Source organism: Lithobates pipiens, unplaced genomic scaffold (assembly GCF_037356315.1).
Source record: "Lithobates pipiens isolate NorthernLeopardFrog02 unplaced genomic scaffold, aLitPip1_a1.2 Scaffold_18, whole genome shotgun sequence".
Lineage (NCBI taxonomy): Eukaryota > Metazoa > Chordata > Amphibia > Anura > Ranidae > Lithobates > Lithobates pipiens.
The window spans coordinates 239488273-239503160 of record NW_027507758.1 but is presented as its reverse complement, the minus strand read 5'-3'; the positions used below and the strand labels follow the sequence as shown (position 1 = coordinate 239503160).

At 48.8% G+C, this 14888-nt stretch overlaps 1 protein-coding gene across 1 annotated transcript in view; it reads right to left on the bottom strand.

The window, feature by feature from the left end:
- PEX3 (peroxisomal biogenesis factor 3) overlaps positions 1–14888 on the bottom strand; it is a 72616-nt gene that overhangs the window by 13998 nt on the left and 43730 nt on the right. Inside the window, exons 11-12 of the mRNA XM_077486710.1 lie at positions 8228–8350; positions 5872–5968 (exon numbers count right to left, since the gene is read on the bottom strand). Of these exons, the coding sequence (XP_077342836.1) occupies positions 5872–5968; positions 8228–8350 (220 nt within the window). The remainder of the gene's footprint in view (positions 1–5871; positions 5969–8227; positions 8351–14888) is intronic.

Below are 14888 nucleotides of genomic sequence, written 5' to 3'. Positions count from 1 at the left end.
AAGCACACGCCTAACCGCCTGGAGGCTTCCCTTCGTAATGGCGATAAAGCGATGCAGTGCGAACGCCTCGTGGCTGCGGCTTTTTAAAATAGCCGCCAAGGTCCCGAACGTCCACGCTCGCCGCGCGACCCGGAACCGGTAGTGGATTGCCGGAAGTCCTCTATCCTCCTCCTGTGACGCACAGGCCGGAACTCGAAGCCTGTGCCCGCCCCCCACCTGACTTCGCGCCCAATTTTGAACCTATTGTCAGGTGGGGAAACGAACGCCCTCCCCGGGCTTCAGAAGGAGAACGCCGGTTCGAAGCTGCAGTCAACCCGACCGGAGGACTTCAAAACGTCCGTTTACCAACAGGTAAAATGAACACCTTCCCCGTCTCTTATGGGCTATCCCACCGTCAGGGGAAGGGGAGCTCCTGATCCAGCCTCCTCCTCCGGTGGAGGAAACACAAAGACTGAAGGGGAAGGGACGGAGACCGCCCTCTGGTTTGTGTTTCCTGCCTCTGGAGGTGGAGCCTATCTCTCTAGTGCTGTCCTGGACAGACGACTAGAGAAATAGTGGATTTCAACTCTGCTTGTCCTTTCCTAGGACCTTCTGGCAGCACAAATAAAACATCAGTCTTCGGCATCTGAGCCGTCGTCTTTAAATAGACATTGACCACTCTCACCACATCAGGACAACGTAGTGACTTCTCTTCCCTAGAACATGGTTTTGGAAAAAGCGATGGTAGGACAATATCTTGGTTCAGGTGAAAACCGGAGATCACTTTAAGCAGAAAGCTTGGATGAGGACGCAACATGACCCTGTCCTCGTGAATAATCAAATATGGCTCTTTTCAAGAAAGAGCAGCCAATTCTGAAAGCCTCCTTGCGGAGGATATAGCACCAAGAACACTAACTTCCTTGTCAGAAGTACTAAGGGAGTCTGCTGTATCGGTTCAAAGGGCTGTTTTTGCAACACTGACAAAACTAAGTTCAAGTCCCAAGGGTTCAAAGGTGATCTAACTGGCGTATTAAGCCGCTTCGCCCCTTGCATAAAAACCCGGACCAAATAATGCGAAGCAAGCGGTCTTTGAAATAATACCGATAAGACTTGGCCCTTAATAGTACTGAAGGCCAGCTTCATCTCTACCCCTAATTGTAGAAAGGCAAGAATTCTGCCTATGCTATACTTCCGAGGGTGCTAACCCTTGGATTCAAACCAGGAAACATAAGCCATCCAGACTCTGTAATATATGATTCTGGAAGCTGGCTTCCTTGTATTAATCATGGTAGAGACAACTGACCTGGATAGCCCACGTTTCTTCAGAATGTGGGTTTCAATAGCCAAGCTGTTAAATTTAGAATTTGCAAGGTAGTATGGAATATCTGCCCCTGTGAAAGTAGGTCTGGATGTAGTGGAAGGGACCATGGATCCTCCACTGCCATCTTTACGATTTCTACCAGGGCCAGGACCTTCTGGGACATGCTGGGGCTACAAGAATTACCGGATTTTCTTTCCAGCTTGATCCTGCAAAGAAGTCGTGGCAGCAACTGAATAGGGGGAATGCATAAATCAGTGAGAACTGATCCCACGGGGTCACCAAAGCATCTGTTCCACATGCGAGTGGATCCCTTTTCCTGGACACAAAAGTTGGCCAACTTCATGTTGAACCTGGACGCCAGAAGATCTTGGTCCGGAGTCCCCCATTTTTGGCAAACCGGCAGAAAAATGTCGGGGTGAAGGGACCATTCCCCCGGGAACAACTGCTGGCGGCTCAAGTAGTCTGCCTGCCAATTCTCCACTCCCGGAATGAAAACTGCCGATAGGCACGGAACATTCCTTTCTGCCCAAGTTAGAATATGGTTCACCTCCCTCTGTGCTGTGAGACTTTTGGTGCCCCCTTGGTGATGGATATAAGCCACAGCTGTGGCATTGTCGAATTGGATCCTGACAGGACAACCCCGCAACCTGAATGTCCAGGCCTTGAGAGCCAGACGCGCTGCCCGAATCTCTAGGATGTTGATGGGCAAGGTTCTTTTGGTTCTTGACCACTGTCCCTGGAGACTTATCTTTTCTAGTACTGCTCCCCAACCTGAAAGGCTGACATCTGTCGTGACCAATTTCCAGATAACTGGTCTGAAAGATTTTCCGTTCAGCAGATTCTGGGTTACTAACCACCAACTGAGGCTCTGGGACAGCCACATTGGCAAATCTAGAGCTTGAACTGTTTTGTTCTAAGCAGACAGGACACTGTTTTACAACAGTCTCAAATGGAACAGGGCATAGGCAACCGCTTTGAATGAAGCCACCATCTTTCCTAACAACCTCATGCAAAGGTGAATGGAGGGATCTCTTTTGGACCTGACCATCTGCACCAGCTCTCTTATGGCGTTGATCTTTGTCTGAGGCAAGAACACCTTTTTATGGTCTATGATCAGACCCAAGTACTCCCAACCTTTTTGGTGGTTTTAAGGAAGACTTCTCTAGGTTGAGAATCCAACCTAGATTTGGCTGTGATGTGCACGCTTTGCTCCAAATGGGCCACCGACTAGTCTATTAACATTAGATCGTCCAGGTATGCCAGGATTGTTATGCCCTGCGCCCTTAGCCTGCCTAGAGGTGGAGCCAGAACGTTTGTAAACACCCGGGGTACTGTAGCCAGCCCGAAGACCAAGGCTACAAACTGAAAATAATCCTGAAAAAACCATGCGCTGCGTATACGGTTTGGGTTGGTGAGTGTGTTTGGTGAGCCATCTATTGACATATAATATCTGGTATAATTTGTATTTTATATATTGACATATCTTATATACTTTTATAGGAATCTCTGGTACATTTGCTCCTGACGAGTGGAAAAATCCACGAAACGCGTCGAGCTATACTTGATGACACAGTTGTATTCCATATGGATTGATCCCTACCCAGCTTTTATCAACATTTCATGATATGGTCCTTAGATTAGTCAATAGATCTGTATAGGTCCTGTGGGTGCATATGCCAGTTTTGGATCTGTCGCTGTGGCATTTTCTCGCCATAGCAATTATACATTTTTTAGTATTATTTTCTCCTTCTTTATTTATTTATTTATTTGACTTTGATCTTATATCGTTTTGATTATATTATCTTACTCATGATGTTCAGGCCTTATGTGCAGTATAAATGTATATGAAATAAATTATATTCTTTATGATTCTAGATGAATGTCTTCAATTTAATAAATATTTAAATATCATTAATTTACAGTTTGTCTATACTATACAATTGCTTCATCTAAAAGTCCCAAATCCCCTTTACATTTTTTACTGAAAATAATCCTGTTCTACCACGAACTGCACAAACCTTTGGTGAGCGAGAAACATAGGAACATGCAAATACGCATCCCTAATGTCGATAGATGCCAGAAGTTCTCCTCCTTGTAGGATAGAAACCACCGACCTGATCGACTCCATGCAAAAAGAGCGGACCTTCAGGAATTGATTTAGATGTTTTAGATCTAGAATGGGTCTGACATCTCCAATCGGTTTTCTTACCGTGATGAGGTTTGAATAGAACCCCTAACCTTGCTCCTCTGTGGGGATTTGCATGATCACCCCCTGAGCCAGTAATCGGTCTAACGCCCGAAAAAAAAATTGCCTTTTCCCTGGATCTTTGGGAACGTTTGACCTCAGAAAACGAGGCGGTGGAAACGTTTGAAACTCCAGTTTGTACCCTAGAGCTATCGTGGAGATGACCCAACTGTCCCGAATTTCCTCCTGCCAGACTTCTGAGAACTGCAGAAGTCTTCCCCACACTGCGGCGAGCGGGGGCGCCGCTTCATAATGAGGCTTTAGAATTCTGCTTTGCAGGTTTCCGCCCCCAGGACCTCTTTTGTGCCTGGGCCTGACCCTGAGGCTTTCCTCTAGAATCTGATGGCGGAGGCCGTCGTGACTGCCTAGAGGCAGATGCCCCTGGCGCTGGAGAAAGAGCCCACTTAAAAGAAGGGCGTTTATTCCTTCTTTTGACTGGCAAAAGAGTACTTTTCCCATTTGAAAATCTTTTGGATTTATTTGTCCAAATCATCCCCAAATAGCCGATCCCCATGAAAAGGAAAACTAGTCAGGGGCCTTTTGGTGCTTCGGCTGACTGATTTTTCAACCACAGGATCCTATGCATGTGCACTAGCACAAGCACAAGGCGAGACGCCTGGTGAATAGAATCTTTAATGGCGTCAATAGCAAAACATAATGCTCTTAGCAGTTCGGCCAAGTCCCGGGCCTGTTGTACAGGAACCTCCTTAAGGGCCTGTCTAAACTGGTCCTTCAGGGATTGGCAGATGCGTATTGCAGCGACTGCAGGCTGAGTAACTGCACCTGCCAAAGAAAAAGAGGATTTTAACAGGAATTCCAATCTTTTATCTGTTGGATCTTTAAGCATTTGAGCATTGTCTACTGGACAAGTTAGATTCTTATTCACACTGGATATAGCAGCGTCAACTGCTGGTACATTCCATCTTTTGGTGAATTTCTCCTCCATGGGATAAAGTACTGCAAATCTTTTTGGAGGGAGAAAATGCTTATCCGGATGATTCCATTCTGCATAAAAACGCTGTTCTAATAATGCATGGACGGGAAACGCATGCAAAGTCTGCAGAGGTTTTAAGGAACCCAAGGAAGAAACTGAACTTTTGGCTGACTCAGTTAGGGGCAGCTTGAAAGCAAACCTAACCATTTCCGTAAGAGACTGTAACAACAAAAGTTCAGCCTAGCACTGGGTAAAATGTCTTTCCTCTATTGGGAATGCCTGTATGCAGCCCTTACGTGCCCCACCACTCCTGTGTCCTGTGTGATTAGCCAGCGTGCTCTCCAGCTATCCAGCTGAGGAGAGTCTGCTCTTTGTACTCAACTTCCTCCCCACGCTGTGTGTCCTTGTGCATGCTATGTCCCGCACACTGCGCCACACCCAGGTGCGCCCCCTCTGTATGTCACCTACCCCCCTCCTGTTTTAAAATTCAGATAGTTCCTGTGCGCGTGGCATTTGGGTCTGTTACTCAGGAACAGCAAGAGGGGAGGGGAGAGGCAGGGCCTAATGGTACTACCCCTTAGTCCCTCCAGGGGGGAGAAGTGCAATATGGCAAATCTTTTTCCTGCATGAGGAATCCCCGCTGAGACAATATGCTGCTAAGCCCACACACATGCTGTGACACTGAGATGAAGTGAGAGACAATGAACTAAGGTATGTGCATTTACTTCCTTTAGTGGAGATTTAAGGCATGACAACATTTTACCAAAGGAAGAAAATCCATAGGTGGACTTTTTACAGTTCCTAGGTTTCTTTCCTTACTTTATCCTTGCCGCAGGATACTGCTGATGACAGACCGATCCAAACTTCACCCATCACGGCAGGCTACGTTGAGCAAACCTTCAAGGACCGGGTCCCTTTTTATCAGGGTTCCACACCCTTGGACCTATATAGCACCCTGCCAGAAAAAACTTTCGGTAATGTGAGCATGACCAAAGCACTGGGTCCCGGGGTCCAGCCCTGCAAGGAGAGGCATTACAGGCAAAAACTCGTTCTTCTACAAGGCCAGGGAAACATCAACTTTGGATGGATCTGGTCTGTGGAGGAAATTTAGATCCAGCAAGGATCCCTCCAGCGGAGCTCTTCAGAGCACATCTTCATTTGTGACCAACACTTTAGACACTGGCGAGTGTCTACTTCTGGTAGGTAGAGAGATTATATAGGGAGTGAAATTCCTGTCTTGGGTGTGCCAGTGTCCATCACCTGAAGGTGCCTATATACCCATATAGTTAATATTATGGCTCTGTGTCCAGTGATGTACGATAAAGAAATTAGGATTTTGGCCATAGTAATGAAAGAATACACATATGCTTATAGCATTGACAATTTACATACCTGCACAAAGTGATTGGGCATCTCGCTACATATTGAGTGGATCTGTCCGTTGACAATTGGAATAACTTTGGCCAGAGGAAGACTAATGGTAGAAAGGCTTAAAAAAAAAAAAAAAAAAAAAAAAAAGAAAGAAAATATAATGAAAGTACTGCAAAGGGCCAACATACTTATACACGTATATATATGGTCTCTGTACAAAATGTATAACACTGGCTAAATCTCAAATATTTGCTGTTTCATGCGCTTTTACAGTTAGGCCTGGTTCCCACTGCCGTGACTTTGAAGACGACATTCCATCGTGACTTTGGCACGACTTGCATATGACTTCTTTAACAGAAGTTAATGCAAGTCGTACCAAAGTTGCACCAGTTTTCACCAAGCCTTTTATTAAGTTGGAGAGACTCAAGTCGCTCTTATTAGATCGTTCCATTTTACTTACTGGGGAGCGATTTGTCATGCGACATGTGCTCTCAAAGTCGGAGCGCATGACTCACTGATGTGAACAGGTCCTTACAAATTTTCCTGATTACGTTATTGTTGAGGCTTTAACTTGTTCTGTGTTGCCCCACTGTGGGCTGTCTTGGTACAGTATATGGATGTCACTCAGTTTGCTAGTAACTCTCTGCCTGTTAGTGTGGACGGGCAATGGGTGACAGCATGAATGACAATGTTACAGCAAGTTTCTGTGTCCAGGAGTCTGCATTTTTGTCCCTCAGCAAGAAGAAAGGTGATTAACAGCTTTGAGGATGGATCTCAGGGTGCAGGAGAGGTAGCTATCAAAGCAGTTCACACGTAGGGAAACGGACAGCAGTATTGCCTGTTGGGGGAATTACTCACTTTTGTATATAGCAAGCTGATTGTATAGAGTATGATTGATTGCACAGAATCATGCGAGTGTTTAAAAAAAATTATATTTTTTTAATGGTCTGCACTATGTAGTTTTTTGTTTCACTTATTTGAATGCTTCTGAAACTGTGATCCTGGACATGCTGGTATAGCTGTTACCAGCAAGCAAGGTGAAAGTGTGTACACTCGGGGAGGTGGTGGTTGCACTCCAGTTTATACTGTTTGTCATAAGTAAACCAAGAGCTAGTTTGTATTGCAGCATACTGTATATGTAAATACATAAATTATGGGACTTCTTTTTTCTTTAAAATATAATAAGTATAGGTCTGATATACTTTGCACCTGCACCAACTCATTATGCACAACTGTGGACACATTTTGTCAGCCATTTGCAATTTATAGTTGTTTTGATCAATCTATTCTATTGTATGCACTTTATTGCAATTTGTTGCCTTTTAGGTTTGCGGAGATATGGAGTATATATATATATATATATATATATATATATATATATATATATATATATATGGTAAAAAACCTTCTGTACTGCACACAATCACCCCTTATACTTACCTGAGCCAGATCCTCATCCACCGATATGAATGAGAGCAGTGGCTCCCATCGCTGTCTCCCTCCTCACTGGGTAGATTGATGACAGCGAGAGCCATTGGCTCCCACTGCTCTTCTTCAATAGTGTTTATACATGTTTTGACAGAGTAAAGACCTTGGCATCATTTTTTTTAACTGTGTACAGTTTTTATAGTCCAAACATACTGTATAGGTAAGGGCAATTCGCCTCCTGCTCTTTCAAGGCCCTTTATCAAAGATGTGATGTCGACTTTGCCTTATCTATGGTTTTGATTTGTATAGCAGACCATACAGTGGGTTATCCACCTTACGCATAACACTATACTCTGTATCCTTATATCGACTTCATAATATAGGGCTCAGAGTACGTCCCCCATGTCAGGAGACCCCTGCATCCCAGAAATCAGTTGGGGAAGCCTGGTTCCCCAAGTCATGGAGGGGCGCAGTTCAAACCCCACAATGCCATAGTGGTTTGCTATTGGGGCATTCACCAAAGAAGGGGGCCGCAGTGGGGGACCCTAGAAGAGGAGTACCGGGGCTGCTCTGTGCAAAACAAGAGCAGAAAAGTATAACATGTTTATTATTTTAATCCAAAAAAAAAACAGAAGCTTTAATGTCACAAAGGCACATTGCACTTTACAGTGAATAACTGAAGTAAGGTTAAACATTTTATTCATTTATTGAATAGTTGGGGTGACACTCTTTCACATATACAGTATATTTTTTGTATGATTCATATCGCGTTTTCAGCTTTTTAGGTAGACTGGCACAAAGTTTTTTTTTTTATTTTTTTTAACTAGCAGAAGAATTTGGTTAAGTAAATTGAAACGAAATACTTCATGAGAACTTTAACATTTTTTTTTTTTTTTTTTTTTTTTAAGATTCCTGCTTTAAAACAAAACTTATAAGAAAAAAAAAGTACCTGTCTGCTGGACTATGCTGGGTAAGCTCTTGGTGATTAGGTTGAAAGAACTCAGCGATGCTGTCAAGAAGCCTCCCGAAGCCTCGACTTAAGCATGAATTCAGCACTGTGCTAAAATCCTGACTGTGAAAACATCAGACATATAACAATTACATAATGTAATTCATAAAACACACTTTATTTCTGGATGACTATAGCTGCATCTTTTTTTGTTTTCATCAAGTAAAAAAAAGCAACATTTTATAACATTTGGCTCTGGAAAATGTAAATTTCCTTCTCTCATTTCAGTGGGAAGATGCAACACCTCACAACTCTATGACAAAACTTTCATGTACACGTTTATTCTTGTAAAATTTATTTGCTCGTCTGAAAAAAGAAACACTTTAAAATATTGAAATCAAAGGAATATATAAATGTGGGGAAAATTCTATGCAAAGTGATAGAACACAGCCATATTGAAACCTGGAAACATTTTCTTCAAAAGAAGACTTAAAAAGACTACAGCAGAGCATCCATCTTTATTGATGGGACTTCCTATATACCATGATAGTGTATTGTGAAGCTGTAGCACATAATAATTGGTATTGCTGCAGTTGGAAAAATGGTTGAACAGTGTGTATAAAAACACCTTGCAGGCCCATTCATACTGATCTATTTTCCTCTTTTACTACTATGTGGCTAGATCATATGTACGAGGGGCATTCAAAAAGTTTGTGGAAAATAATTTTATTAAAGAGGAAGTAAACCCTGATGGGTTTACTTCCTCTTTCATTCCCTGCAAAGGCAAAGCATAATGGACTACAATGCATCGCATAGTAGCCCATTATGTGTCACTTACCTGACACAGGAGCCAGCGATGTCACCGCTGTCCCCTGTAGTCCGCCGCATCCATCTTGCTGGTGGCGTCTCGCAGCTCCGCCGCTGTCATTCGGCGAAGCCGCGATGACGTCACTTCCGCACGGGAGTCGACACGCGCGGCAGCTCCATTCTTGGAAATGCCGCGCTCAGTGCTCCTGCGCGCCGCTGTCTACGGCGCATGCGCCGTAAGACAGCGGTGCCCTTTTTCGGGCAAATATCTCCTAAACCATATAGGTTTAGGAGATATTGCTTGGACCTACAGGTAAGCCTTAATCTAGGCTTACCTGTAGGTCAAAGTGGTTTGTAAGGGTTTACAACCACTTTAAGAAAAAGAACACACAAAAAAATATTTTCAGCAAGCAATTTAATATGTGCTTATAGAAGAAGAGTAAACTTGGATTTACATGTTGTAACATGTATGAACAGAGTGCTATTTAATGGTGTTTGATCGAAAAGTATGTCAGTGTAAAAATCAACCCTCAGTGGAGCAACATTAATTCTGTAAAAATTTAAGCATGAACTAAATTCAAATGTATTAAACTTGGTTGGAAGAATGAAGACATCTTTACACTTTGATAAAAGTTTATGGAGATGATTCACCAAAAAAAAAAATCAAAAAAAAAAAATCAGCAATTTACAAAAGGATAGCCTGTTTCAAAGGAGGACAAGACAAAGCTGAAGATGATGAATGAACAGACAGATCATCGACATCAGTTTGTGAGAAAAAAATGAATGCTGTTCGAGGTTTATAAAGAGGGTGACTGACGATTAGATGGCGGAAAAAATAGATGACATTCTAGACATCTCAGTAGGTTCTGTTCATACAATTTTATCTAAAGAGTTATAGTGAAAGCAAACTGCTTGTTGGGCACTAAAACTGTTGTGCCAAGATCTGCAACAGACAAGAGCAGAGCTTTCAATAAAATGTTGAACAAATGGGATCAATCCAAAGGACTTTCTGAAATGAATTGTAACTGGAGATGAAACTTGGCTTTATTAGTGAAGACAAATCTCATGGCTACCTAAAGAAGGAAAGGGTCCAGTAAAAGCAAAAGCAAGCCTGACAGGAGGAAAGATTATGACGACTATTTTCAGGGTTATTGAGGGAATTATGCTAGTTGACTTTTTGGAAGGGAAAATTAAGGTAATATCGGCTTATTATGTAAGTGTATGGAAAAAATTAACTAAACAGCTAGCCAAAAATCACGGTGGGCACACTCTCCCCTCCCCTGAAGACTTGTCATGGCTTCATGACATCCCCTTCCCGACTCTTTCCACCTCACAACTAGACGAACTCAACGCCCCTATCACATCTCCGGAAATCTTAGGGGTCATCAAATCACTGAAAACAGGTTCTGCCCCAGGCCCTGATGGCTTTTCGGCCCTTTATTACAAAAAATACTCCATGATCCTGGCCCCTAGAATGGCACACCTCTTTAACTCAGTCCTACTTGGCAATAGCTTCCCAGAGGAAATGTTGTTAGCCAACATGTCACTAATCCCGAAACCCAATAAGAATCATAATTTGCCCCAAAATTTTAGGCCTATCTCGGTTATGAACAATGATATCAAAATATTTAGCAGAGTTCTAGCCGACAGACTAGCAAAGTTTATCCCCTCCTTGATATCCCCCTTCCAATCTGGATTTATTCCACACCGCTTAATTACAGACAACATCCGCCTGGCAACAGACGTTATCCAAGACGCTAACCTATTTTCTCGCAAGCTCCTCCTGTTAAGCCTAGACATACAGAAGGCGTTTGACAGTGTTACATGGGATTACATCAACACGATCCTGCCACACATGGGATTTCAGGGGAAATTCCTAGTAGGTTTCAAAGCCCTTTACGATAACCCTAGGACCCGCATAAAGCTACCTGGCTGTTGCTCCGAATTCTTCCCCATAGGTAGAGGCACTAGACAAGGGTGCCCCCTTTCCCCTTTAATCAGGCGGCTCTCTAATTAGGCAAATTAGGCGATTGCCTAAGGCCCCGCAGTCTCAGGGGCCTCGCAATCGACTAATTTGTCTGTGATCAATCACACTTGTCACGGTCTTATCCCGGTCTGGTGGCAGCAGGTGCGGGGAGCGTGACAGTAGAGGCCTCTAGGTGGCGCAGCGGCTGAACGACAGACGGCATGTTCATGTGTGACCCGCACTTGAGCTTCTCTCTTGTCCCGCTCACCAGACCTCTCCTCCGCACCTGCCTCCTATTTGGTTCTGGAGTCAAAGCGGGGTGTTGCTGAAAAACTACCCAGCTGGATAGTCCCACCATGAGTGTGAAGAGGGAGGAACTCTTATGCTGCCGACTAGAGCAAAGGTGAGTGCCTATGCCGCACAGCCTTCCCTGTGTGCCTGAATAGGAGGAGCGGTGGGGAGATTGCACATAGTGGAATTGATTTTTCCATATTACTCCACACAGCTGCTGAATGTCTGCAGGGAGGAGAGGAGGAGAAGTGATCATTCAGCGGCTGTATGAAGGAATACGGAAAAATCAATTCCACTATGTGCAGTCTCCCCACCGCTCCTCCTATCTAACTTTTTCTGCATCCCCCGTACTCTTCGGCCCCTCCTTGTGCTCACTGGCACCACCCCTCCTGCTCTCCAGCCCCACCTTGTGTTCCCTGGCTCCGCCCCTTCTTGTACTCCCTTTCTCCGAGCATCCTGCTCTTCAGCCCCTCCTTTTTCTCCCTGGCTCCGCCCCTCCTGCTCTCCAGCCCATTCTTGTCCTCCCTGGCTCCACCCCCATTTCGCCAGCACCCCCTGCTCTCCAATTCTTTCTGCGCTCTCTGGCCCCCAGCACTCTCCACCCTACATCCCCAGCGCTCTCTGGCCCCCAGCACTCTCCACCCTACATCCCCTGCGCTCTCTGGCCCCCAGCACTCTCCACCCTATATCCCCAGCGCTCTCTGGCCCCCAGCACTCTCCACTCTACATCCCCTGCGCTCTCTGGCCCCCAGCACTCTCCATCCTACATCCCCTGCGCTCTCTGGCCCCCAGCACTCTCCATCCTACATCCCCTGCGCTCTCTGGCCCCCAGCACTCTCCATCCTACATCCCCTGCGCTCTCTGGCCCCCAGCACTCTCCACCCGCCCCCAGCACTCTCCACCCTACATCCCCTGCGCTCTCTGGCCCCCAGCACTCTCCACCCTATATCCCCAGCGCTCTCTGGCCCCCAGCACTCTCCACTCTACATCCCCTGCGCTCTCTGGCCCCCAGCACTCTCCATCCTACATCCCCTGCGCTCTCTGGCCCCCAGCACTCTCCATCCTACATCCCCTGCGCTCTCTGGCCCCCAGCACTCTCCATCCTACATCCCCTGCGCTCTCTGGCCCCCAGCACTCTCCACCCTACATCCCCTGCGCTCTCTGGCCCCCAGCACTCTCCACCCTACATCCCCAGCGCTCTCTGGCCCCCAGTACTCTTCACCCTACACCCCCAGCGCTCTCTGGCCCCCAGCACTCTCCACTCTACATCCCCTGCGCTCTCTGGCCCCCAGCACTCTCCATCCTACATCCCCAGTGCTCTCTGGCCCCCAGCACTCTCCACCCTACATCCCCTGCACACTCTGGCCCCCAGCACTCTCCACCCTACATCCCCAGCGCTCTCTGGCCCCCAGCACTCTCCACCCTACATCCCCTGCGCTCTCTGGCCCCCAGCACTCTCCACCCTACATCCCCAGCGCTCTCTGGCCCCCAGCACTCTCCACCCTACATCCCCAGCGCTCTCTGGCCCCCAGCACTCTTCACCCTACACCCCCAGCGCTCTCTGGCCCCCAGCACTCTCCACTCTACATCCCCTGCGCTCTCTCCATCCTACATCCCCTGCGCTCTCTGGCCCCCAGCACTCTCCACCCTACATCCCCAGCGCTCTCTGGCCCCCAGCACTCTTCACCCTACACCCCCAGCGCTCTCTGGCCCCCAGCACTCTCCACTCTACATCCCCTGCGCTCTCTGGCCCCCAGCACTCTCCATCCTACATCCCCTGCGCTCTCTGGCCCCCAGCACTCTCCACCCTACATCCCCTGCGCTCTCTGGCCCCCAGCACTCTCCACCCTACATCCCCAGCGCTCTCTGGCCCCCAGCACTCTCCACCCTACATCCCCTGCGCTCTCTGGCCCCCAGCATTCTCCACCCTACATCCCCAGCGCTCTCTGGCCCCCAGCACTCTCCACCCTACATCCCCAGCGCTCTCTGGCCCCCAGCATTCTCCACCCTACATCCCCAGCGCTCTTTGGCCCCCAGCACTCTCCACCCTACATCCCCTGCGCTCTCTGGCCCCCAGCATTCTCCACCCTACATCCCCAGCGCTCTCTGGCCCCCAGCACTCTCCACCCTACATCCCCTGCGCACTCTGGCCCCCAGCACTCTCCACCCTACATCCCCAGCGCTCTCTGGCCCCCTGCACTCTCCACCCTACATCCACTGCGCTCTCTGGCCCCCAGCACTCTCCACCCTACATCCCCAGCGCTCTCTGGCCCCCAGCACTCTCCACCCTACATCCCCAGCGCTCTCTGGCCCCCAGCCCTCTTCAACCTACACCCCCAGCGCTCTCTGGCCTCCAGCGCTCTCTGGCCCCCAGCACTCTCCACCCTACATCCCCAGTGCTCTCTGGCCCCCAGCACTCTCCACCCTACATCCCCAGTGCTCTCTGGCCCCCAGCACTCTCCACCCCTCCACCCTACAACCCCAGCGCTCTCTGGCCCCCAGCACTCTTCACCCTACACCCCCAGCGCTCTCTGGCCCCCAGCACTCTCCACCCTACATCCCCAGCGCTCTCTGGCCCCCAGCACTCTCCACCCTACATCCCCTGCGCTCTCTGGCCCCCAGCACTCTCCACCCTATATCCCCTGCGCTCTCTGGCCCCCAGCACTCTCCACCCTACATCGCCAGCGCTCTCTGGCCCCCAGCACTCTACACCCTACATCCCCTGCGCTCTCTGGCCCCCAGAACTCTCCACCCTACATCCCCTGCACTCTCTGGCTCCCAGCACCCTCCACCCCCAGCGCTCTCTGGCCCCCAGCACTCTCCACCCACGCCCGCTAGCTCTCTCTTGCCCCCAGCACCCTCCATCTCCAGCACCCTCCATGCCCCAGCACTTTCCACCCTCCACCCCCAGCACTCTCCAGCCCAGACGCTCGAGCCCTGCCTTGCATCTTGCCCCCCAAGGGGGGCAGACAGGGACAGATTAGATCTTCTCGACCCTCTCTCTCCCTTCCTTCCCTCTCTCCCTCCCTCTCCCCCCTCCCCTCCCCACCCTACTCTCTCTCTCCCTTCCCCCTCTCTCTCTCCCTTCCTCTCCCTCTCTATTTCCCTCTCTCTCTCTCTCTCTCTCTCCCCCTCCCCCCTCTCTCTCTCCCTCCCTCCCCCTCTCTCCCTCCCTCCCCCCCCTCTCTCTCTCCCCCTCCCCCTCTCTCCCTCCCTCCCCCTCCCCCTCTCTCCCTCCCTCCCCCTCTCCCCCTCCCCCTCTCTCCCTCCCTCCCCCTCTCTCCCTCCCTCCCCCCCTCTCTCTCTCCCCCTCCCCCTCTCTCCCTCCCTCCCCCCCTCTCTCTCTCCCCTCCTCTCCCTCCCTCCCCCCTCTCTCTCTCCCCCTCCCTCCCCCCCCTCTCTCTCTCCCCTCCCTCCCCCCTTCCCCCTCTCTCTCTCTCCCCCCCCCCTCTCCCTCTCCCCCTTCCCCCTCTCCCCTCCCCCTCTCCCCCTTCCCTCCCTCTCTCTCCCCTCCCCCCTCTCCCTCTCCCCCTCCCCCCTCTCTCTCTCCCTCCCTCCCCCCCCCTCTCTCTCTCCCCCTCCCCCTCTCTCTCCCCC